General features: G+C 46.6%; 12 protein-coding genes across 12 annotated transcripts; 9 read left to right on the top strand and 3 right to left on the bottom strand.

The window, feature by feature from the left end:
* The first annotated feature begins 1,623 nt into the window (after nucleotides 1-1,623).
* LY89DRAFT_687583 (40S ribosomal protein S8) lies at nucleotides 1,624-2,731 on the top strand. Its single transcript, XM_018215529.1, has 3 exons — nucleotides 1,624-1,666; nucleotides 1,988-2,062; nucleotides 2,130-2,731. Exons 2-3 carry the CDS (start codon nucleotides 1,999-2,001, stop codon nucleotides 2,678-2,680), a joined length of 615 nt encoding a protein of 204 aa, XP_018067876.1. The 5' UTR covers nucleotides 1,624-1,666; nucleotides 1,988-1,998; the 3' UTR covers nucleotides 2,681-2,731.
* Nucleotides 2,732-3,203: 472 nt separating this feature from the next.
* LY89DRAFT_564124 (uncharacterized protein) lies at nucleotides 3,204-3,536 on the top strand (the record flags this gene model as incomplete). The annotated part of the gene is made up of 1 exon (XM_018208509.1): nucleotides 3,204-3,536. A coding segment is annotated over one exon (333 nt), but the record flags the coding sequence as incomplete, so codon positions are not given.
* Nucleotides 3,537-4,415: 879 nt separating this feature from the next.
* LY89DRAFT_699297 (uncharacterized protein) lies at nucleotides 4,416-5,047 on the top strand (the record flags this gene model as incomplete). The annotated part of the gene is made up of 2 exons (XM_018217046.1): nucleotides 4,416-4,494; nucleotides 4,557-5,047. The coding sequence occupies 2 exons, from the start codon at nucleotides 4,416-4,418 to the stop codon at nucleotides 5,045-5,047; spliced, it is 570 nt and encodes a 189-aa protein (XP_018067874.1).
* Nucleotides 5,048-7,151: 2,104 nt separating this feature from the next.
* On the bottom strand, nucleotides 7,152-8,560 carry LY89DRAFT_785192 (uncharacterized protein; the record flags this gene model as incomplete). The annotated part of the gene is made up of 3 exons (XM_018222866.1): nucleotides 7,152-7,514; nucleotides 7,565-8,309; nucleotides 8,445-8,560. The coding sequence occupies 3 exons, from the start codon at nucleotides 8,558-8,560 to the stop codon at nucleotides 7,152-7,154; spliced, it is 1,224 nt and encodes a 407-aa protein (XP_018067873.1).
* Nucleotides 8,561-8,790: 230 nt separating this feature from the next.
* Nucleotides 8,791-10,135, top strand: LY89DRAFT_721492 (uncharacterized protein; the record flags this gene model as incomplete). Its single annotated transcript, XM_018218654.1, has 3 exons — nucleotides 8,791-9,013; nucleotides 9,132-9,370; nucleotides 9,480-10,135. The coding sequence occupies exons 1-3, from the start codon at nucleotides 8,910-8,912 to the stop codon at nucleotides 10,133-10,135; spliced, it is 999 nt and encodes a 332-aa protein (XP_018067872.1). The 5' UTR covers nucleotides 8,791-8,909.
* A 646-nt stretch (nucleotides 10,136-10,781) lies between these two features.
* On the top strand, nucleotides 10,782-11,711 carry LY89DRAFT_754327 (uncharacterized protein; the record flags this gene model as incomplete). The annotated part of the gene is made up of 1 exon (XM_018221318.1): nucleotides 10,782-11,711. One exon carries the CDS (start codon nucleotides 10,782-10,784, stop codon nucleotides 11,709-11,711), a length of 930 nt encoding a protein of 309 aa, XP_018067871.1.
* Nucleotides 11,712-12,386: 675 nt separating this feature from the next.
* Nucleotides 12,387-13,506, top strand: LY89DRAFT_737494 (uncharacterized protein; the record flags this gene model as incomplete). Its single annotated transcript, XM_018220265.1, has 2 exons — nucleotides 12,387-13,344; nucleotides 13,400-13,506. The coding sequence occupies 2 exons, from the start codon at nucleotides 12,387-12,389 to the stop codon at nucleotides 13,504-13,506; spliced, it is 1,065 nt and encodes a 354-aa protein (XP_018067870.1).
* A 641-nt stretch (nucleotides 13,507-14,147) lies between these two features.
* LY89DRAFT_672722 (uncharacterized protein) lies at nucleotides 14,148-15,200 on the top strand (the record flags this gene model as incomplete). The annotated part of the gene is made up of 3 exons (XM_018213303.1): nucleotides 14,148-14,402; nucleotides 14,437-15,118; nucleotides 15,172-15,200. 3 exons carry the CDS (start codon nucleotides 14,148-14,150, stop codon nucleotides 15,198-15,200), a joined length of 966 nt encoding a protein of 321 aa, XP_018067869.1.
* Nucleotides 15,201-15,474: 274 nt separating this feature from the next.
* On the bottom strand, nucleotides 15,475-18,176 carry LY89DRAFT_785190 (tryptophan synthase). The gene is made up of 6 exons (XM_018222865.1): nucleotides 18,064-18,176; nucleotides 17,911-17,998; nucleotides 17,790-17,860; nucleotides 17,508-17,740; nucleotides 16,529-17,453; nucleotides 15,475-16,477 (listed from the first exon to the last, which is right to left on the bottom strand). Exons 1-6 carry the CDS (start codon nucleotides 18,109-18,111, stop codon nucleotides 15,674-15,676), a joined length of 2,169 nt encoding a protein of 722 aa, XP_018067868.1. The 5' UTR covers nucleotides 18,112-18,176; the 3' UTR covers nucleotides 15,475-15,673.
* Nucleotides 18,177-18,320: 144 nt separating this feature from the next.
* On the top strand, nucleotides 18,321-19,202 carry LY89DRAFT_159178 (DUF1674-domain-containing protein). Its single transcript, XM_018205483.1, has one exon. It carries the CDS (start codon nucleotides 18,416-18,418, stop codon nucleotides 18,899-18,901), a length of 486 nt encoding a protein of 161 aa, XP_018067867.1. The 5' UTR covers nucleotides 18,321-18,415; the 3' UTR covers nucleotides 18,902-19,202.
* A 734-nt stretch (nucleotides 19,203-19,936) lies between these two features.
* Nucleotides 19,937-20,561, top strand: LY89DRAFT_159175 (uncharacterized protein). The gene has a single exon (XM_018205482.1). The coding sequence runs from the start codon at nucleotides 20,031-20,033 to the stop codon at nucleotides 20,454-20,456; it is 426 nt and encodes a 141-aa protein (XP_018067866.1). The 5' UTR covers nucleotides 19,937-20,030; the 3' UTR covers nucleotides 20,457-20,561.
* A 630-nt stretch (nucleotides 20,562-21,191) lies between these two features.
* On the bottom strand, nucleotides 21,192-22,232 carry LY89DRAFT_737489 (uncharacterized protein; the record flags this gene model as incomplete). Its single annotated transcript, XM_018220264.1, has 3 exons — nucleotides 21,192-21,812; nucleotides 21,938-22,104; nucleotides 22,157-22,232. The coding sequence occupies 3 exons, from the start codon at nucleotides 22,230-22,232 to the stop codon at nucleotides 21,192-21,194; spliced, it is 864 nt and encodes a 287-aa protein (XP_018067865.1).
* Nucleotides 22,233-22,792: the final 560 nt, after the last annotated feature.

Here is a 22,792-nt window from a genome sequence, read left to right as displayed (position 1 = left end):
ACTTCTCATGTGCCGGAAAAAGATATACAAGCTTAATGGCAGAGTTTGCGGGGTGCAGCTTCTCGTCCGGAAAAACTCCAGGTGTGAGGCGAGCTGCGGAGAGGCGGTACCTGAATCCTAACGAGCTCAGGGCGCACATGAACTCCTTCGCTATCCATATCGCGCCACAGCAGCCATTCCTGTATTAGTATTAAGAGGAACATGCCATTGCATTGCATCGTCCTTGCATGCACTTGTGCCAATTTGAGATTCGTGAAGACACAGAACTAGGAATTCAGGTCGCATGCTTGTGCTCCGCAAATTAAAAACGCGGGGAACACCAAGAGAACATTAAGGGAACGATAAATCTGAAGGTTCTTTTCATGTTCTCAGGGGTTGAGTCGCTTCTCGTCAACGAGCGGCTAAATATTTCAGGCGCCTGGCCAAATCGCTCGACTTGGTTGGCCTCATGATGAGAATATATTAGAATGTCCAGTTTCGAGTAGAAACCTTCTCTTGCTTTCTATTGTCTCATAATAGGGGCCACTGGGTACTGCGAGCAAAGTAATGGATAAATTCAAATTCGGTGGCCACTCTCAATTCCGGGTATCTGCCGAGATTCGATCTTGTTCATCTCGGCCAGACCGACTTGGGAGTGATATATCGTCTTGGCGATCGAAGGCTTGTCGGGAAATCCCCATGCACGGAATCTTGGATGTGGTACAACGGGATGAGAACGTGGTGCGGGACGAAGATATGTATCGTTGTGGAGGAGATGGAGAGATTGGAAATGGAAGACGATGCATGAACCTCATGTCCCACTTATATGAGTAAGCAGCACTAAGCTTGATTTGTATCCAGTCGCACGTGATATAGTTGAAGCAGGATGCTTTCAAGGTTTGTTCACGCAGGGTATTAAACGATCGAGAAGAATATGCTTCCACATGACATGGCAAACTACAAAACCATTGTCCAGGACTAGGAAGATAGAATGGTCAAGATTGATACATGCTGGGAAACCCATGGTTCTGGCCAGGCCTCTATCATCTAGAGAGAGCATCTAAGTATAGCCATTCGGTTCCGAAGGTTCTACAGCGTGGATGTATGAATAAAGTACCAAGGTGGAGGTGCGCCTCACCCTTGGGGATGGGGACAGAATGTTACCCTGGTAGGTTGGCCTAACCATTGGGCGTTTCGGGAAAAGGCATTTCCCAAAAAGAAGCAGCATGAATGGATGAATGTCAAAACTTCCCTCAGCATCTGCTAGGAGCAAAGATGAGATTAAAATGGCCTACCTCCATGCACTTGTCATCGGAACACTTTTCGCAGTAACTTGAGACGGCGAGATGTGAACAGACAGAATAGCAAAGCAATACGCTTGACGAAATAAAGCAAGCAAAGCAGCAAATCTTCGGCCGTGGTTATCCTGTGAGTGTGACAAAATCTACCAATTCTTTCGAGGTCGGATTATAGTCTTGTACCTGAAAATCCATGAAGATGCCAGAAGCTTGAAGTTGAAGTGGGGACTTAGGAAAGCCTTACCTTTCACGTGACTAGATCCAGCTCGCTTAGATTTCACGCTAGTGCGACATTTCCCACTGTGAGAAAATATTCAAATCCAAGCCTCGAACACCACGACAACTTCTCGACGACAACAACCCGTGCTGGTGATATTCGAAATCATCAGGTCAGTAACAATCTACAATCCCTCGATCCTCGTCCGCAATTACACTCGACATCATCCACGACCAGAATGCGCAGCATGCAAAGAAAACCATTGGGCTGGGAAGAATATTCGCAGATACCTCGAAGCTGAAAGACGTCTTGCAACTTCACCCGTTCTGCGAATCGAACGTCGCAGACCTGAAATTGCAAGACTGCGGAATGGGTTTCTCTTGCAAGCTTTTCTGGTCGCTGGATGGACGACTGTGTTTATTGGCTTGCGCTCTCCTACCTCTCCTGCCCTTTAGCTGTGATGCAGCATCTGCTAACTTCATCCATCATCCAGAATCCTCAATCATGGGTATCTCACGAGATAGCAGACACAAGCGCTCCGCCACTGGCGCCAAGAGAGCATATTACCGTGCGTAGTAGAAAGCCCATATGTCTTTGTGGCATATGTTCCAACCTGAAAACTAAGAATTTTACAGGGAAGAAGCGCGCTTTCGAAGCCGGCCGACAAGAGTCGAACACTCGCATCGGAGCCAAGAGAATCCACATAGTCCGTACCCGTGGTGGTAACAAGAAGTACCGTGCCCTTCGTCTCGAATCCGGCAACTTCTCATGGGCCTCTGAGGGTATTGCCCGCAAGGTTCGTGTGATTGTCGTCGCTTTCCACCCTTCCAACAACGAACTTATCCGAACCAACACCCTTACCCGATCCGCTGTCGTCCAAGTTGATGCTGCTCCTTTCCGACAATGGTACGAAGCACACTACGGCCAAAACCTCGGTCGCAGACGTCAACAGAAGGCTGGTCAAGATGTCACTGAGCCCGACACCAAGAAGAGCAAGTCCGTCGAGAAGAAGCACGCCGATCGTTTCTCAAGCCAAGGAAAGGTTGAGCCCGCTTTGGAGAAGCAGTTCGAGGCTGGTCGTCTGTTCGCCGTCATCTCTTCGAGACCCGGACAGAGTGGACGCTGTGATGGATACATCTTGGAGGGTGAGGAGTTGGCTTTCTACCAACGTCAAATCAAGAAGTAAAGGAATCTTTGCTGGTCTGGCTGGGTTGGTTGGGATTGTATTTCTGTGGAGCTCCTGCTTGGCGTTGCATTTGCAGATAGCTGCATAAGGTCGATTTCGATGCAGGGACATAAAGCAATCCAAAAGCAATACCAAACCTTGTCCTGATGTCTTTCTACTGAACATGTGAAGTGCTTATGTGATGTGTTATTGGTTGTGATAAGCCCTTGTCGATGCGCATTTTGAACCCCGCTTCCAGCCCCGCCGTTGATCATCCCTCGAGAAATTCTTCCAACATCACCTTATACTCGTGAAGCATCGTGCACCGAGTCTCGATAACGCTTTTTTTTGTCTTCTTTGTCTATATTATATTACGAGTCCTTTACATAACGCAGACTCTTCAACGTTCACGATGTCGTCCACTCAAGCATCATCCTCTTCTGCCCCTCTCCCGCCAATGATTCCAGGATCATCAACAGCACCACCCTCACTTTCCCCTACACTCCCTTCCAGTACATCTTCGCAGTCGCATCCCTCTCCTCCAATGGCGTCTCCCTCGAATCACTCTCCGGAGACACGGCGGCAGATTGCGGAAGCCCGCGCCGCCCTCGAAGCCTCAATGTCCAACATCGGCTCAAGCCTCGACCACACTCTTCGTTCTCGAGCCGAAAACCTCCACTCTAACTCCAAACAACTCGAGAAGCAGCAGAAAGATGTCATCAAAGCAACAGCCGATCTACACAAGGAGTCTGCCAAGCTGCAGAAATTGGCAGATGAGGGCAGCAAAAAGATCAAGGAGTTGGGCAACGTGCAGAATTGGGCGGAGATGCTGGAGAGAGACTTCTTGGTGCTCGGGGAGACGCTGAGATTGGCAAATCTGCCGAGCGACGAGGAGTGGGAGACGAGTGATGGGGAGGAGAGTATGAGTGAGAGCGACGATGAGGAGAGGATGAAAAGGTTCGTTTACGGGGAGCATAAGTTTATACCTGAGGAAAGTCCTGCGATCGAGAGTCCGGCTGTGGATAGTCCTAGAGTCGATAGCCCGCGGGTTATGGATGCAGATGGAGACACGATGATGGTTATGGAAGACGTTGATGGGAAGGGTTTGCAGGAACCACTGCAGGAAGACAAGATGGTAACAGAGGAGAATCAGCAGGAATCACTGCAGGAAGAGAAGATGGCAACAGAGGAGAGTCTGCAACCACTTACGTCGGATACCATGGATGATAGTACCATGACGGAAGATCCCACGAAAGAGGACAAGGGGAAAGGGAAGGCTGTTGAAACGCAGGAGCTTACGAGCACTCAACGTCCAGATTCTGAGCACACGAGTACCGACCAACAGCATGAAATGGTGGGTGGTTCTGCAACGGCAACTACGGCTTCGACGTCAGAGCTGTCTTCGAGTTCTGTTCATACTCAAGCATCTGGAGGAAGCTAGACTATGTGCTTCCACTTCTCGCCAAAAGTAATGCTCGTCATCCTAGATCTCTTGGCGTTACTCGGCTTGTCTCAGGAAGCTTTGGAAGTCAATTTGGAAGGTCGTGTCCATTACCATTTCAAGCCGCAGAAAAGTGCCGAACTTCATGGCATGCGGTCTGGCCCGTAGACTAAAAGTGGCACATCTTCGGAGGACCTTATGTGATGTCATGGGTCTCGAATATAGATTTTAGGTTTCTTTTCTGTTCAAAAGAGCGTCAAGCTCCCAGATAGTTGTGCTTGGGAGGGACTTTGAAAAGTTCGGACAATTTGGTCAATGTCGCGATCTCAGGAAGCCGTCGGGCCGGGAACGGTGGAGCATGCTCACCCAACATCCGCACTTACTAACACCCAGTGTAAGTCAATGTCCAACCTACTGATGAATCTTCAGGTCTTAGATCGTACTGACAAAGTACAGGGGCCAAGCCAAATTTCACCCTCCCAATTCCTTCTTTCCAATTTCTCTTCCACTTAGAATGCGAGATGGAATCTTTCCGTCATATCGGTGACGGTGGACACGGAGACCGCAGCACGGTGATTTTCAAAGGCGGACGATTCGAAGGTCCGAAATTACGCGGGACAATCCTCCCTGGTGGTGGAGATTGGGAAACGATTCAAGACCATGATGGTGATCAACAGACGGCTTATCTTGACACGAGATACAACCTTTTGACTCATGATGGGGTTTGTATATTCTTGAAAACAACAGGGACAAGGACTGGAAAGAAGAAGATCCTCGAGGGCTTGGGAGAAGAGGATAAGCATACGCCGGACGAGTATAGGATGAGGTTGCATATGACGTTCGAGAGTGGTGATGAAAGGTACAGGTGGTTGAATAGTATTGTTGCTATTGCTAGCTCGGCAAGGAATGGGACGAGGGTTATTTATGATGCGTATCAGGTTCTGTAGAGTTCTTTCGAGAGATGATGGCGGCACAATTTATTACATTTTCATTCCAACAGATGACCTCAAGAACATGTTAGTAGAAGAAGAGTCCGCGTCAAGGCTGCTCAAGTCCAGTGTCTTAGACAAGCCTCCATTTCGACAAAATTGGTAAAATTTCCATAAGACACAGAATGTGTCGCATTTCCTTTCTCCATTTTATGCCACAATCTCTTATTGAACGTCTCATGCAGTTGATTATATGACACCTATCAATGCAACGAACAGAATTGCAAGATGTCTTTTGTCGTCAAGGCATGCCCTCTTCCCTCTTTCGGCAACGGATCTAAACTCAAACGACAATAGACTTTCCTCGCCAGCTTCAACCTTAACCTCGGTCCTCCTCGTCCATCCTGATGTCCATCCTCCGCCCTCTAAACCAAACGAAACAGATGTATATTAGCCTAGATACTGAAGACCCGGCTAAGAAGTTTTATTAGTGTCGTAAAAGAATCTTTGTAGAAGTAGAAAATTTACAATGCTCATATGAAATTTGCTTTGAACATACTCGCTCTGCTTGGGAGACGAGACTTAGCACAGCAAGATCACTGCTGATTCAGATATGAATCCACAAGCCAGACTCAAAAAGCATGTCCTATACAGTCCAGTCAAAACATACATCTGGAAGGCATCAATGAAAAGCTGGGGTCATACTGCAGTGTGAATATTGGCTATACACTCGGTAGCAGCAGAGTTGGCCGAAACTGGAGACCTCGGCCGCACCAGCGGCTGTCACATCTCTTGTCAAATCTTTCATTTATAATATACAATCCAGAACAGCCAATCTTGTATATTCTTTTCCTCACAACGATCTCCCTACAACTCTTCTTCTGACTCTAAAATCCTGCCACTGGTCTAATTATCTCTAATTATCTCTAAACTATCCTCTCATTACCCTCCCTTCTCACTCAAGGATCATCCCATAACCTCCCCAACCACCTCAACTATGGCGCCTACAACCCCTAACAACAATAATCTCAATCTCGAGTTAGTACCTTGACTTTGGGGACATCGTAAGTAATGTCTTCTTCTGTATACCCATCAACGCAGTGTCCAATTTCCTAGGTTTAGCTAACATAGTATTGAATTCGGCGTCGCTAACAGATCTTGGCGCCACCAGTAATCAAGAGTCTTCGAGAGCACATCTTCTGGGAGAGCAATATTACATGGAGTAGTACGATATCTTAGATAATGGGCTGTAGGTGGATGCGGCGGAGAATAGGATATTAGCAGGGAAGATGACGCCGGTGTGCCCTGGCGCCCGGAAGATTATCCGTCAGATGATGATGAGCCGTCAGGCCAAAGTTACCCCAGTACATTATGGATGATGGTGCCAAACTCGGACAATTCGACTGCGGCCTTCCGGACGGCCTTCTGGACAATCAATCGCGCTTCAAAACTTGACGTCGATAGGTATGCATGCTGCTCAAATGACTTTACGCTCCGCTAAGTGGCTTTCATAGTCTGATTAAACCTCATAGCGAGAAAGCCAGAGACTTACTAGAGCTTTTAAGCTCACTTGAATGTTCTTTTGGTTGCGTTGCCAAGAGTTGAGTGAAGTACTTCGGACTTAACGGCTTTCGGCAAAATAGGGGTACACGTGATTGCATTTCCAACATTCTACTCAGCTGCTAGTCCAGCTCAAGTAAAGACAATGACAATCCACCATTGATCTTGGAATCGAGAGTGCTTTAGAGCTTCAATTCTACCTAAAACGCTTTTACAGTCTTCACTATTACACAATCTTTTACAAGCTTTTATTGTTTCACGCGGCCAGGTATTCTCTACCCTTCACTTGTGCATTGAGGTGGATTCATTGTTCATTCATTTTATCATTGCTATAAACGTCGCGATAGCTAAGTATGCCTTGTGGCATGATTGTGCAAAAACGGCAATTTGCATTTATGTCTGCATATGGAAAAGCCGAACCGTAGATGTGAAAGAAAAGTTGCTGGTGATTGAACGCGAAAAAGATACGCCTCACTTATGCTCGTTGACCTTCTGACTTCCTTTCGCTTGTTTATTCCTTGATTTCGATGCTGTATCTTAGTCTAGACCTTGAAGTAAGCAATCAATGTCGTGTGAGGTCTTGAAGGCTTCTGTTCTGCAACTTCATAAGGCGTGGGTCGTCTGGTCCAATGTGGATGTGACGAAGAGAGGTAGCAATAGGGGATCTGACATTCCATAGACTGAGGATTTGTTGAGTGTTGGGTGGTTTACGGTGAACGACACAGAACCGAGATAGCCGGAGGAGAAATTCATCCAACTCAACCATGGCGGCAGGGTAACGGGTGGTGGGGGGAGGAAGTGGCGAGAAGATATCCGAGAAGCTCTTAGGAGTCATGGCCTCTGGGTCATCATCAGAAGTTGAGATCCGACGTCGTGCTTCCTTAGCAGCAGGGTGATCGGCGCTGTCAATGTATGAAACTGTGACCTGAATGGTTCGTCAGCGCAATCTCTTGGAGCAGGGGTGGTGGAAATTACATTGGTACCAGCTGCAAGGTGAACCCGAAGGTCTTTCTCAACCATAAACTTGACTTCGGGATGGCTTTGAATCTTGGAATAATCGGAGTTGTCGCCAAAAATAGGTTCAAAGTAATGGGCAAAGCTTGGCACAGCGAAAGACTTAGCAACAGATTGCCTCGTGGTTCCGGATTTTCCATCATTGACACTGTCCTCCCCAGAACGAAGCTTGACATCTTTGATGTCACCCTCTTGCTTCAATTGAGACCAAGTCAAGCGTAATCGCTCAGAAATCCTGAGATTGAATGCGTCGTGACCTTCCGGAGCGTTCCAGAAAGGATTCGACGGAAGAACCAAAGTTTCAAGATTGGTGAATTGTTGGACTTCATTCAAGGTTCGTGGAAGGAGTCTTTGTCCCTGGATTGCCAAGTGCTTGAGGTTGGCGTGGATCATAGCCAATTCTTTCCGGCAATTCTCATCGTTGCGGCCAGCCTTCTCGAATGACCACATCGAGACAGTACCATCAGGGCCATCCATCAGAAGAGTATCATGCTGGAAGTTAAACGGAACAGCGAATCCGAGTTGATCTTTCAGGATGTAGGTGTAAGTCTTTTTGACCTCATTGCGGCTTTCTTGACAGACTTGCATGACAGCAGGAACTGTCCATCGAGCAGAGATCTGAGCACGAAATCCATCGAAGCTGCCTCCCCAACCTTCCAGTCTGGCTCTTCGGTCCGTAACAGCAACGACACGACCCTCGGGAATACTATACCACGCGTAGTTTAGTAGAGCTTTTGACAGTAAACACGTTTGTACATGTGTAATTTTCTTTAACAAGATCGAAATAAAAATGTAATGATATTGGGGAATGAAGACAAATATCTGGCAGAGCTGAACTCACCTCTCCTTCCAAATCTCGAGACGGATCTCAATCGGCAGCTTGTCGAAGACAGTGAAGGTTTTGCCACTGGGGGCTTCCGTCATTGCGGACGTGGAAGAGTCTGATAGTTCTGACATTGTAGATGGCTTCGCTGGTGGAGGTTTCGAATTTGTGGTTACGATCTGAGAATATGTAGGTGTCAGATCGAAACGGAAGAACTGAAGGTTAGGCGCGTATGGGTAAGGGTCGCGTACAGATCGCAGCTGCCCGATTGGGATGGACCGTGCAGGTCGCGTGACCGCCTACTTGTAGACATCGAAAACAAGGCTCCCACGAAACAACCGAACCTTTCTCATAATCTGAATCACTTTCAACCCTTTCTCTGGGGACAACGGTTCTGTCTGGGATACGAGAAAGAATTCAAAAGTGCCTTTCAAGAATTGTTCTGGACAGCATCAACAACGATCAGGCGCCAGCGCAATCACAATGCACAGGCCTAAAACATTCCATCCGCCTTGGATCGACTTCTTTACAAGACCCTGTCCGTATTACATTAAGCAGCATACAACGTTCCCCAAATTCCCACTCTTGTAAGTGAATAGTTGTGATATCTGTGCGACTTGCGCTCAATTGCGCCCGTTTGCAACTTTCTCGTTTGTGTTAAAATCATTGCACCTTGTTGACCATCATTGCTAATGGCTTGTATAGACCGAAAGAGATACAACTAATGGTCTGGGCACACATAAAGCCCAAGCCTCGCGCTGTTTACATAGGAATTGAGACCTGGAACCACCTCCAAGCTCTGGCAGGTGATCCTTTGGAAGGTACCATTCGTCTGGCACAAATGCCGCCGGCAGTACTTAGAGCTACCTTCGAGGCTCGATGTGCAGGACTTAAGATCTATCAACCATTCCTAGACGTACTTCTGGGACAAGGTACTTCTTGTGGTAAGTCTAAAGAAAGAGACTATGGAAGTCAACTTCTCGAGTCACTCTTTCGGGAGGTCTCGCTTCCGCGAATTGATATTCCTGGGAATACATACTGATTCTTTGACAGTGTACTTCAATTTCGACCTCGATTACTTGCAAATCAGTCTCGATGCCTTTGAATTGATTTGCTGGGCTTACGCTCACATTCACATTGAGGACAATCAACTCCCCATGATCAAGAGATTGGTTGTCAACATGCAAAATATAAAGCTTGGAGAGAATTCCCTAGTAAATATCTGCAAGCACTTCTCCGGTCTCACGAAGCTTTATATCATTGAAGCAGACACCGAATACACGAAGGAGGGTGTGCCATACACGTACCACCCCAAGCAAAAGTCTTTTAGACACGATTGGACCAAGTTGCGCCGTCAGATCAAAGCACCAATTCCGTTTGTGCGAGATCGACTGACGGATTGGAGCCCACCGATTCTTATCATTGGATCACGATCGCAATGGAAATGGAGGAGAGCAAGAGCAGAGCAAAGAAAAGAGTTTATCTTGCAACGAGAAAGAACTGCTGGAGGAGACATGGATTGGAAGCCGACAGCCACTTTCCCTCGCCTTGATTATGTGCCAATGTATCAGGTAGCTGATCCGAAGGTTACGTACAATTTGGCCATCGAGCCAGCACCAGAAGAAAAAAGGCGCTCAAAAGACTTGGTGACGGCTAATATTCTTTACGATTGCGAGGGTTGGAGTGAGGGCGAGGAAATGGAAATTTGAGAGGGGTGGGAGAGGGGTGGGGGGAGATCATCATTGGCTTAAGTTTGCTGTACCTATGTTTATTTTGATGTGAAATTATGACAAAGAAAGAAATAGCCTCATGATCCGGACTGTGGTGTCAGCATTTTCGTTTCGCTTTTCCTTGAAGCCTTTGAGCTCGAGTTCGCTTATGTGTGATTCAAAAAGGGGCGATATCGGAGTCAAATGTCCTTGAATACTAGAGACTTGGTACTCACATTCTAATGTCTCTTTCGTCACTGCGTCAGTGGCCATAGTCAGGGAATTCAATCTTACTTTGAACAGATTTGTAGTCTTCTAGCACTAGAAAGTCGTGAATGCTGTCACGGATAGACAACACTCTCTCACTTGTCTTTGTTAGCCATGTTTCTGTTTCGATCTTTTCTTGTATTAATACATTATGATTAATTCCTTCATATTTTGCCACTCTGTCACCGAATCAGGAAACTTTCAAGCTAACCCATATTGAATAACCGTAAGACTCGCAACACAATCACATGCTTAGAAACTCAAGCATATAAGCTCAAGACATCTAATTTCTTGTCCAGTTTCCTTAAATTAAAATTGCCCTTTACTTCAAGTTCACAAGATTCTCTTCACAACACACTCCATCACATAGCTCTCAGACATGTCTCCAGAAAACAACATTACAGATGCCGGAGAGTCTAGAAGTGCTCCTCAGCTCCTGCAGACCTCCCACTTCTTTTCTGAGCTTCCGAATGAGATTCAAGATATGATTTGGGTCTTCGCGATTTTCCCACGACGTATCAGATTTGATCTTCGCGGAAATCGTCGTTGGGCGGTCAATAACGAGTTTTTCCACACAGCCGTGCAACAACGGCTGCTTTCTCTTTGCAAAGCATCCCGTGCGGTAGCAACACATACTTTAGGAGCCACTCGTACTCTATATTTTCCACCAAGAGAACTGGTACCAGGAAGCGTCGTGGATGTCGGGTTCCCAGCGAACTTCCCACCAATCCCATTCCACTTCCTACCCGACAAAGACACTTTGTATCTACCTGGAGTGGGCGAATTACTCGAAGTAAGTGGCTATGGTCATATAACAACGGCCGGCCAAGAAGGAGACTTAGGAGGCATGGCTGCCGTCAAGTCACTTTCCCTGGCCAATTTCCTACATCGAATAATTTACCTCCCTCCTGAACACGTCTTAGCCACCCTAGACGGAGGTCATATTTGGGTGTCGGGGGCAACTGGAGGTTACCGCGGACTCTGTGCAACACTTTGCGAGTTCATCGGGCTCGAAGAACTTATCGTCATTTCGCCTCCGTGGGCTAAGCTTGTCAAGATGCGCATGGTTAAGTGGGAGGGCGAGCGAGTCATCAACTCTGATGTCAATGAATGTCAGCAACGCATCAAAGACTTTAAGATATCGCTAGAAAACGAACTTCGATCCTACTTGGATCAGAAAGCAGAACTTCGCTCAGATGGAGATAACCCTGGGCTGCATTACTATCGTGGTCAGCGGATGAGTAGATGGTGGCTGAACCCCAAGATAACTATCATCACTGAAAACGAGTTCGATTCTCGTTTCCTTTGAAGTAAGATTCCTCAAAAGTTCATTTGTAAGTCTAACACTCGACACTAAGCTCTGTCGCTGACTTATGGTCTGTAGACTCTGTCGCTCACGCTACGTGGAGAGTAGAAGAGAAGTTTTTGTAAGTAGTTGGGAGACACCAGGCTCAACTCAAATTAATGTAATTGGATAAGTAGGGTCCCATTTTTTTTTGGCTCAAAAAGGATAAAAGAAGGGGGGGGGGGATATCATAGTTTTAGTAGCTACGCTCGTTATTCACAATATCAATTTATCAAAAAGATCTATCTCAGCAATTTGTCAGCTGTAATGTTTCCTTTACATTTTTGTCAAGAAAGCTCAAGCATTCGAGTAAACAAGCTTTACATGAGCCAGATATGTTACATGATTTGGTGATTTGTAGCTCAATCAAGAGTTCAATCGAGAAATTTACGCTCTTATTCACAGATGATCCGAATAGAGAGAATCAGGGAAGAGCTGCTTTGACCGGGTGACATGTGAATGAGCAACATATCAGTTCTTGTGATTGGGAAGGGTGTCATACCATTCAGATGCTTAGAAATGTCACAAACGCCTTGTTTTGCATAAAAGAAATCTTGATCGCTCATTCTGGCCAGGCCAGGCTACGCAACTATCTTCCATACACATACAACAACAAAGCTATTTTCCAGAATAGGCATCATGACTCTACAGGAGCGAATGGAAGAATCGAATACTGAACAGAGCAATAGCGAAAGTGGCACCCAGCTCCAAGAATTTCATCTCTTTCCAAAGCTGCCTAATGAGCTCAGAGACATGATCTGGCAACATGCGCTTTTACCACGGCTCATTCAAGTGGAACCACTCTATCTTGAACCCATCAACCAAAGGCACTATGAAAACACCAAACATATTCTAGTTCCTAAATGCGTCAATAATGGTCTTGATCAAGTGTGCAGAGATTCGCGAGCCCAGGCACAAAGGAATGCCGGAAAACCATATATTTTCGCGAGTCGACACGACTCTGCAGACTCAAGCACAACGCAGATCTCGCGGCCTTTTTCATTCAACCCACAGCGCGATGTTATTTATTATCCCGACTCAACCGGCTTATGGCTCACAGCTTGGAGCGGTGATCTCGGAGAAGAAGACGCGAAAGACACCCAAGCAATAGAATACGCCGACTTGACAGGTGTCCAAATCTTGGCTGTTGGAAGCCTTCTCGAACGAGCAAATTTCGAAGAGGATCAAGCATACGATATCGAACGGTCAATAAGTCACAACAACTATCCTGTTGATGTAGGATCTACATTTTTACACTCACTTGTTGCTTGGTTTCCGAAGATCAAAGAATTGATATTGGTCTCACCAACAGTTGAAGATCTCGCATCACAGGCTTCAACACTGAAAGCATCCACGTCAGGAAATCTTGGTACGCATTTAAGCGAAGACATCCACAAGTGCCGAGAGAAAATAGCCGTACATCTCTTAGCGTGCAAAGAATCACTGAAACGGGAAATGGAGAGCATACGGAAGTTGCAAAGCCATCCTCGAGATCGTTACTTGAAATTAGACTATTTCGAAACACTATCAGATTGGTGGCAAGATCCAACACCAACGTGGTTGACAGAAGCAGAGTTTGAGGCTCGATTCGGACTAGGTTGGTCCTACTCCTTAATCATATGTTACAGCACTAATGAGATTGTTTGATACAGAGCCGGGTACAATTGCTCAAAGCCGCTCAATCAAGGTATCAGGTGATAATGTCGAAATATCCCTGGGGGTGAAGAATCGTTGGGTCAACGGCCACTTGAGTACTTAGAAGGATAAGGTTAATGATCATTGGGTTGGTAGATAGCCTGCAAAGAAAGATTTCGAGCGTAATAAGCTCCATCGAGACCTCGGGAAAAGTGCCTAGTATCTGAGAGTGGTCCTATGATTCCTGTACCATAGTCTGGATAACTATCTAAGCAGTTTGGAATAAAGTAGTCTTTTATAGTTATGTTCAAGATATTATTAAATAGAGTCATTGAATTAGAGGTTAGGATAGCCATGCAGCCTTACCACTATAATGTATAGAGTTTCATGTGCATCAAGGCAGCTATACTATAGTTACTACTACGTCTTCAGAGCATTTTCATTCCTATTCTGCTTTGGCATAGGTGACGCCTCATATACCACAGTATCACTTCAAAGGCTATTGATACTGAATCTTGACTGAGAAGAGAATGTTATTCTAAAAGTACAGTCTTGGCAATGGTGAATCATTACTTTCAAGATGTCTCTGACTGTGTTTCGAGGACGATTCACTGTAAAATATGAACCGCGCTTGATTCACAATATAACGGCAGCATTCAGTGTTGTGAGCAGAAATTTCCAGTCTCTCAGTGTCTATAAAAGAACCCACCACATGCGATTATTTGCAGGTTATCATAAATTCAACCTCTTCACGAAACAATCCACATGGCTTCTCAAGAACGAAAAGAAAAATCAACGACTACTGAAGTTAACAATGACGATGGAGATCTTTCAGTCCTACAAGGATTTCCCTTCTTCGCTAGGCTCCCGAATGAGATAAAGGATATGATCTGGCATTTCGCGCTCTTTCCGCAGCTTATCAGGATTGATCTGGAAGGTGGCAATACCGCAGTTTGGGAACATCCCAAGTGGAACAGCAGGACAGTCTCAACCAAAAGCTTGAACAGTCCACTAAGCAAGGTTTGTCGAGATTTCGAAGGCTATTGCATTGAAGATGTATGGCGATCACTACATGTTCGTCATGAATGTAGGCTATTCTTCTAAGGGCGGGCCTCGGGTAACACCATCGTTTGCTTTTCGCCCACAGCATGATACACTTTATTACCCAGAACTACTCACCCAATATCATGTGTTCTGGGGTGGCGCATTCGTGAAGCAACAAGAGTACCAACAACTAGATATTCGCGACAGTAATCGACGACTATTTCTGAGCGAGATACAATCAATTGCTATTGGAGGTGTGGTGCAGCGATTTGAAGCGGAAAATGTGCCGATTACTGATCACAGCTCCTTCTATCGTGTCCACTATAAAAAGGGCTGGGCCTTGGGGCTTGATCGAATAATTAGCGGTTTCCCGTGCCTCGAAGAGCTCATAATCGTCTCGCCCACTATCGAACAACTTTCAGCTTCTGCATCAGCCCTGAAGGAAGCAAGCAAAGGCCGCCACGGTCAATTCCTGAGTACCGATCCAGCAGAGTGTCAACGCCTTATCGAGGAACAAATCAAGCTCTTTGAGTCATATCTAAACGCTGAAGGGAAGAAGCTTTTCGAGAGGCAAATGAATCATTCTTACCTTGAGCCAAGAGAGCCGAGTCATCCAAAGATCTCAGAATGGTGGAAAGACCCCGTTGTCAAATGGATGACGGAGCTAGAACTTAAGGCTCGATTCGGTCTGAGTAAGTTACCGCTTTTGCATAATTACACTAGCTCCATTTGTTGACGAAATTAGAACCCGACTCTCGAGACTTGGAATCCTGAATCAGGCACTTTCTTAATCTGTGAGTTCGATCCAGGTTTGAGGAGTCAGACGGCCTATCATAATGTAAGGAAGTATGAGTTTATGTTGATGCCAGGATGATGTTCTTGTAGTAATGGAAATTTGATTGGAGATAGCTTCCACAAATTGAATCAGATTCTCAGGTAATGAAAAAAGAAACGCGAATCTCGGCTACGTTTGGTGGTCTTCAGCGCCTACTATGTCGAACTCTGCGTTGATATGTTGTTCCTAAACGCCAAGTGGAGACGAAATGAGATGAAGTAGATGCTTCGGAAGTTGAGCAGAAGTAACTAGATGGTAGGAAGAGGTTCACAACGGAAGAACCTGCAATCTTGTTCACGCTTTTGATTTTCGTCTACCCACGAATGGCATCTAGAATAAAGCAGCTATTATCACACGTTCAGCATACAATGCCCTCGAAGATCAAGTCAAGTCCAAATGAGCTTGTACGTGATCAAAATCTCAAGTCCCAACCAATCTTAGGACCTAGGATGGGTAGCTCATCTGCTACGCTTTGGACATCTTTATCGCCACGTCCACTTAGACAGATAACGATGTCCTTGCCCTTCTCCATGGTCTTTGCAAGTTCAAGAGCACCATAGACCGCATGCGCAGTCTCCAATGCTGGAATGATACCTTCAAGTTGACTGATCAATCGGAATCCAATGAAAGCTTCAGCATCGGTGGCAGCAATGAACTTGGCTCTTTCTGAGTCTTTCCAGCTTGAGAGCTCAGGTCCGACACCAGGGTAATCAAGGCCGGCAGATACTGAGTGTGTATCGGTGATCTGTCCATGCTGGTCCTGCAAAACATAGGTACGAACACCGTGAAGAACTCCCTTGGTTCCACCAGATAGTGTGGCACTATGGCGGTTCGTATCAACACCATCACCGCCAGCTTCAACGCCAATAAGCTTGACGGATGGATCCTTTGAGAAGGGGTAGAACATGCCAACGGCATTGGAACCACCACCAACGCAGGCGACAACAGCATCGGGGAGCTTGCCTCGCTTCTCCATCATCTGCGTCTTCGTCTCGTTGCCGATGACGGACTGGAATGTTCGGACAATCGTTGGGAAAGGATGAGGGCCAATGGCGGATCCAATAATGTAGTGAGTAGTATCAAGCTTGACAACCCAGGCTCGCAAGGCCTCATTGACAGCATCACGGAGAGTTCTCGAGCCAGCCTCAACGGCAATTACATCGGCACCTAGAAGCTTGATGCGGAAGACGTTAAGTGCTTGTCGCCTCACATCTTCCTACAGAACTGTTAGTGATCTTTAGTGACAGAGAGAGAGAGGACGACTCACAGCTCCCATGTAAATAGTACACTTCATGCCAAATTTCGCGCAGACAGTAGCAGTTGCTACACCGTGCTGGCCAGCGCCGGTCTCTGCAATGATCTCAGTCTTGCCTAGTCTTCGTGCAAGAAGGATTTGGCCGAGGGCATTGTTGATCTTGTGACTTCCAGTGTGATTGAGATCTTCTCTCTTCAGCCAGATATTTGCACCGCCAGCATGCTCGGTAAGGCGTTCAGCCAGATGTAACTGGCCAGGTCGTCCCATCCAAGGATAGTATGTCCGGTATTCTTCCCAAAAAGCAGGATCATCTTTAATCTTGTTGAAGCCGGCTTCCAATTCAGATAAGCAGTCCATCAAGGATTCAGGAACATACTGTCCGCCAAACTCTCCAAATCGTTGAGGAAGCGCAGCTGGATCCACAGGGTCATCAGTATTCAAAGCTTCAATTTGGTCTGCCAAGCCGGGGCCAGATCCATTTTTGATAATTCCATCAACATGTACTTTATCCCCGTTTGGTTCGTGTGCTGCGTCCATGGTCTCGACGATTCCAACCTCTCTCGTGAGCCCTCCATTAGGCGCGTTTCGACGACCGCCAACTTCAGCACAGTATTCCTCAACAGCTTTGGCTCCCTGGCCAGCTGGAGCTTGTGCCAGAGTTGTGATGATTTGACTGCCAATAACCACACCGTCTGCAATTTGGGCTACACTCAAGAAATGATCCCTTGTACTAACCCCGAACCCAACGGCAGCTGGCACATTCCCAGAGTATTCCTTCACACGTCTCAATAGATCTGGCAGGCCTGTATTCAGCGTTCCCGTAGCCCCAGTGACTCCCATCCGCGAGACGACGTATATGAATGAATCGGCGAGCTTGCATAATAGTTTCATTCGAGACTCGGAGGTAGCAGGAGCAATAAGTGGGACGTAAGAGAGTCTGTACATACCGTAAGCAAAAATGAATGCCGAATTGCTGTATGGAATGACTCACCCTCCTTTGGCACAGAAATTTCTGAACGAGACAGCTTCTTCCGGTGGCAGATCAACGATAATAAACCCATTAACACCTGCTTCACGGCAGTCCTTCAGAAGTCTCTCTTCTCCATAGCTCAAGATAGGATTGTAGTAGCCCATGAAAAGAACTGGAACTTTCAAGCCCTTCTTTCTGGCTTGTCGAACCATTTCGAGAACTGATGTAACTGTGACTCCATTTTTGAGGGCTTGCTGCAAGACTGTAAGCATTGGAAGCGTGGAGGAGGCCGCCATTACGAACAGTATTAGCTTTTTGAATCGTAGGCCCGTCCGCAATTGGATCTGTGAAGGGAAGACCAAGCTCAATTATGTCTGAGAATATTGTCAAAAGAGCTTTCGAAAGGATCAATTGGGTTCGTTACCTGAGCCACCTGCTTCCATACCAAGCATAACATCAACAGTTTCTTCAGGTGTTGGGTAACCGGCCGTAAAGTATGTCACTAGAGCCGACTGAACGATTGTCAGTAACGAAGTGGCGGGGCATCTTAAAAGACAATGACAGGGATAAAGCTTACCCGGTTCTCCTTCTTGCATTGTGCAAATGTGTTCTTAATCCCCTCCATGGTTGCAGAGTTTTTGAAGATCGTAAAGCGACTCAATTGCGGGAGGAATGGAGAAAAATCGCCTGTTGAAATGTTTTGAATGACTCAATGGAAATATTTTGGTGTTTATCCGCCCCTCCACCAGATCGGGAATAGTGACGTGCTCACCGCCCTGCACTGATGCCTCGGGTTTGAGGTGGCAACATCATATATGAGAGCCGAATGTTCCTCTTTTGTTCAGCAACTGAACGTACTGTCAATTAACTTTTCCTCGCGAGCTTACATTCAATTACTCTTCTTCGAGATTGATTTCGAAAAGACGAAAATGTCACGACTTCTACCTCGCAGATTCCTCCTTCCATCTAGACGACTCTTTACTCACTCCACCAGACGAACTGCCTTCGCCACTGGCCCTGCACCACCCCGACTCCCTCCAAAGGAACAAGAAGAGTTCGAGAGATTGCAAAAATCGTCGACGGGTGCATTCAGCACACCAAAAGCTGCAGGCACCACCAGTCCTTCCGCAGAGTCATTCTCACCACCAAGAACAAGGCCACAGATCAACCAGTCCCCAGCATCAACACCAGAAAAAGCTACAACGGAGGCGGCAGAGATCAATGCTAGAGTGGCAGCCTCAGGAAAGGGAGAGGAATTACATCCAGACATAAGAAGGGGTGCAGCCCCCGAATTCGAGGGCGATGTAAATCCGAAGACAGGGGAAGTGGGAGGACCGAAGAACGAACCTTTACGGTGGGGTAGCACGGGCGAGAGAGGAGATTGGAGTTATAATGGAAGAGTGACAGACTTTTGAGTGCTGGACGGGCCACGATATTTGTATGATGACGGGAGACGCTAGATATGCAACAGGCGTGACCCTGCTCGAGGAATCTTTCCGAAGCCGTACTTTCTCAGAGCTGGTTAGTAGGACATTTTCAAATGGATACGCTGAAGCCGGTAAAGACTTTGGAGGCTATCGATATTTCTTGACGGTCTTGGCTGTAGGTTAACATCTTGAAATTGGGTATCTGCGACTAGTAATGTCAGCGTTCAGACTCAAGAGCATCGTCATCGCCGTTGATACTGCCTATCCCAAAACCATCTCCCCCAGCCTTGCTCTTATCGATATAACTTCCATATACTAGCGCAGCCTTCTCTCTTTCTTGCCAGCTCGCCAACCACACATATAGATTCCAATAAGCAAATCTTCTACCATCAACCACTCGGCTGGCCGTATGGTTGATATGTCAACAATGCTTTGCGCTTGGGCACCAACAGCTCGCAGCTCCCGATCGTCTCCGACGGTGAGCGCGAGTTGTTGATGTTTTGTTTTTGTTTTCTATTTTTTGTTTGGAGCTCTTTTATACTTGATCACAAGGTTGATTTGCTTTGCAATTCATACCAAGTATCTTCGTCCTATAGACTACATAAACGGCATAAATTTTGAGCTGGAAGAAGTTCGGCCCTTCTAACCTTGGTGGGTGCTCTTACTTTGCAGACATCAAGTGTGAAACTCGCTGTACCAGCACCGACTGTTGATGTATACCTAGTGGCTGAGTACGAGCATTTGCACGAGGAAACCCTTTGCAGGGAAGGGAAGCTCCAGCCAGTATAACTCCAATAAGTGGGGTATCGTCCTTCATCTACTCAACGTCTATGCATGATTTCATCCATTTCCACGCGCGATCTGCTCCCCCCCTCCTTCCTGCGTGTCTCAGTTTCACCTCCAAATTCTGCGGTACCATTGTTTCATAGTATTTTCTCGAAGTTGGCGAATCGTCGGTAAGCGAGAGTCATGAAAAGTTTCATCATAGCAGCTGATGAAAGGTTTAGCGACTCACCGCTTCTGCCTACTCGTAGCTAGAGCGGCTGCTTATATAAACGGCCGTTCCTCTTGCATCCCAATCATATCAACATCAAGAAGCCATCTCTAAGTACTCACTATGACGACCAACAACAGAGAAAGGTTACATCGAGGGCACTATCTGCAGACACGGCCGAGATGGCGTGGCACGATTTGGAGAACGCCAAGGACTGAGCGAGCAACAACATTCCATTCATTCATGGACTTGCCAGTTGAGCTTCAGTTACTGATTTGGGAATTCGCAGCGCCACGAGCTATACTCAGAATCGGAAACGAGCGTGACGCACTGTTAGCAGCCTCCAAATACATTCTTCGGACACTCCCACCGATGGCTCATGCTTGTCAAATGGCTAGAGACATTGTCTTGAACGGTTCTGATCATTCCTTCTTGAGACTATTTAAACTTACAGATGTGCGAGCATCTCGGGCTCTCGAACGTTTCTACTTCTCTACAAGACATGAAACGCTCTGGATTCCTAGTGGTACGTTACCCTGTCGCAGATAAACCTCCTAGCTGACAATATAGACTTCCTCTACCACGGACTAGCTGATCATCATTTCACGCTTGACTTAGGCCCTAGCCTGCGTCACCTTTCCACCGAAAGACACTGTTTCTACGACATCAAGCAACAGTTCGCCGAACACGTCTAGCGCTTCTTCCCAAATCTTGACACCCTTACTATCCTCCTCACCCATCCAAAGATGTTTATAGCCTCAGACATCTCGGCAGCCGCAAGTGAAGCGCAGTATAAGGCTTTCATCTCTCGGATCAGTCCCGGAGTTGGTGGTGCTATGAATGTGGAGTTTGCTGCGGCGGACTTGGAGCTGCAAATCCTCGTGGACTTTGAGCGAGACACAATGCAAGGTGTCTTCGATGCTGTGAAGGCGAAGCAGCCCAATTACAAAGTGCCTATCCTGAAATTCAGAGATCAGCATCAGTTCCTGCAGGGACGGGAAGTTGTGAATTATCCTTCCGGATCGCAAGTCTAGAATCTTCAAGAAGCCGTCCGACATGTATTCGACGAAGGCAGGTATGAAAGGAAGCCACCGGATGGATCAAGGGTCGGTTATATTAGGATTCACAACCTTGAAATGTATCAAGGCGTACATTCGTGGCTAGCTACATAGCCCTACCATAATTCATTGCATTTTCGTCTTTTTTTACTCACGTTTCAATCACCATCTCGATGTTTTGCTCACATAATATTCGAGCCCCACTTCGTCTCTTGCCCCACCTCGGCTAATAAAGGGGTCCATGATTTGCATCAAGATCAACAGCTGCGGAGTCTATGATTCCCATTGTTCCAAGTGAAAGATCCCCATTTTCCGTAATTGCCCATTTTTGAATCACAGTTTCTGAATCCCGAGATTGGCCCCCCATGGACTCTGAAAACATGAATGTAAGAGTCTCTAAGACCGGGAAACCTGTTCTGAGGCTCTCTATTCGATCCTGAAGATGAGATGAAACCCTATGAACCGTGACAGCCAAGTGCTTCAAGGTAGCAGCAACACCGAATTCTCCAATGTCGACAAACAAACCCGATTCTTGTTGAAGGTATAGCCTGCCACAAAGGGTGTCAAAATCTGTTGACATATACCAACCTGCATGGCTTGCCCTGGGACCGTCGCTTCCACTATTCTGGGGCAAGTCTTGCTGAAAATGGAGTTTATAAACAGGATGAGCTGCTCGTCGTAGTTGCAGTGATTGATCTTTGGGATCATCGGTCTCAAGATACTCTAATCTGGACTCTCGGAATGCATGAAGAACGGCGGGGATTGCGCGTGCATAATGGAAGCTTCTATCGCGTATCCTACTTGAGCACTGTACAACCAGAGAAGGTTCAGGAGCTGCGAAGGACCACTGCAAGAAGTCAGCACCAATTCTTCTCCTAGTAATGAACGTCCAAAGAGTGCAGCGTTCATTGGAGCGCATTACGCCACACCTGACATCCGGCGAGGATGAAGAACAAAGGATATGCTGCTTACAATGCGGGCACGAATTTCGAGAGGTAAATCCTGGAATTTGGGGAATTCAGCGAGCGTGCCTTGCTCCGTAACAGGTTCTGAAAGCGCAACAGAAGTAATTTTAGCCATTTCGGGTCCCTTGCTCTGTGAATCGGGGTTCTTCGTAGGATCTGTGGGGCCCGGTTCTGCTTCATGTCTATTAAGTTTTGCGCAAATAATTCTGGTTTGTGGAGTGCTCACTGTCTCTGTCCTCCTGGCGCAACGAGTATTTAGCAGTAGTCCTCTTTGGTGCTGTGTCGCTTGTGCATGAAGACATCTTGAAGTTGTTGAATTTCTTGTGTTACTTTTCTAAAAGGTGGAAATGAAGAGTCGAAGGTTACCTAGGTAAGCAGCCAGAGAAGCACTTCCCAATTCGGAGAGCACGTGCTGCTTTTTTTTAAGTGGCACTTCTTCAACTCCTACGTAGGAGCCTTTGCGCGTGGGAGTCAGTATGCAGTTTGCCGCTAACCCGGTATTGAAAACCTTACGAACATGGGGACAAAAGTCCGTGCGTTCAGGGCATCAGAATCATGAATTTTATTAATTAATTAGCTGTAGACCAGCCACATCGCTTAATTAAGTCGTGTACCCAGAAGTCCTGCTGCTCAATAAGCCCATTGATCCATTCCTGAGGAATTTTGTCCCATTCTTCTAATACTGCTACAACCATTTGAACCTCAGTTGTTGGCTGCCTTAGGCGCCTATGGAGAGCTTGTTTTATTCTCCTCCAGCACTTCTCAATAGGATTCATATCAGGGCTAACTGCAGGATGGGGGAATAGAGTAATACCCATAGAAGTACGCCAAGTAGCACAAATATTGCTAGTAGTCTTGTGGC

Source organism: Mollisia scopiformis, assembly GCF_001500285.1.
Source record: "Mollisia scopiformis unplaced genomic scaffold LY89scaffold_19, whole genome shotgun sequence".
NCBI classification, from domain to species: domain Eukaryota; kingdom Fungi; phylum Ascomycota; class Leotiomycetes; order Helotiales; family Mollisiaceae; genus Mollisia; species Mollisia scopiformis.
The sequence above is the reverse complement of the archived record's forward strand: the minus strand, read 5'-3'. Positions and strand labels throughout refer to the sequence as shown.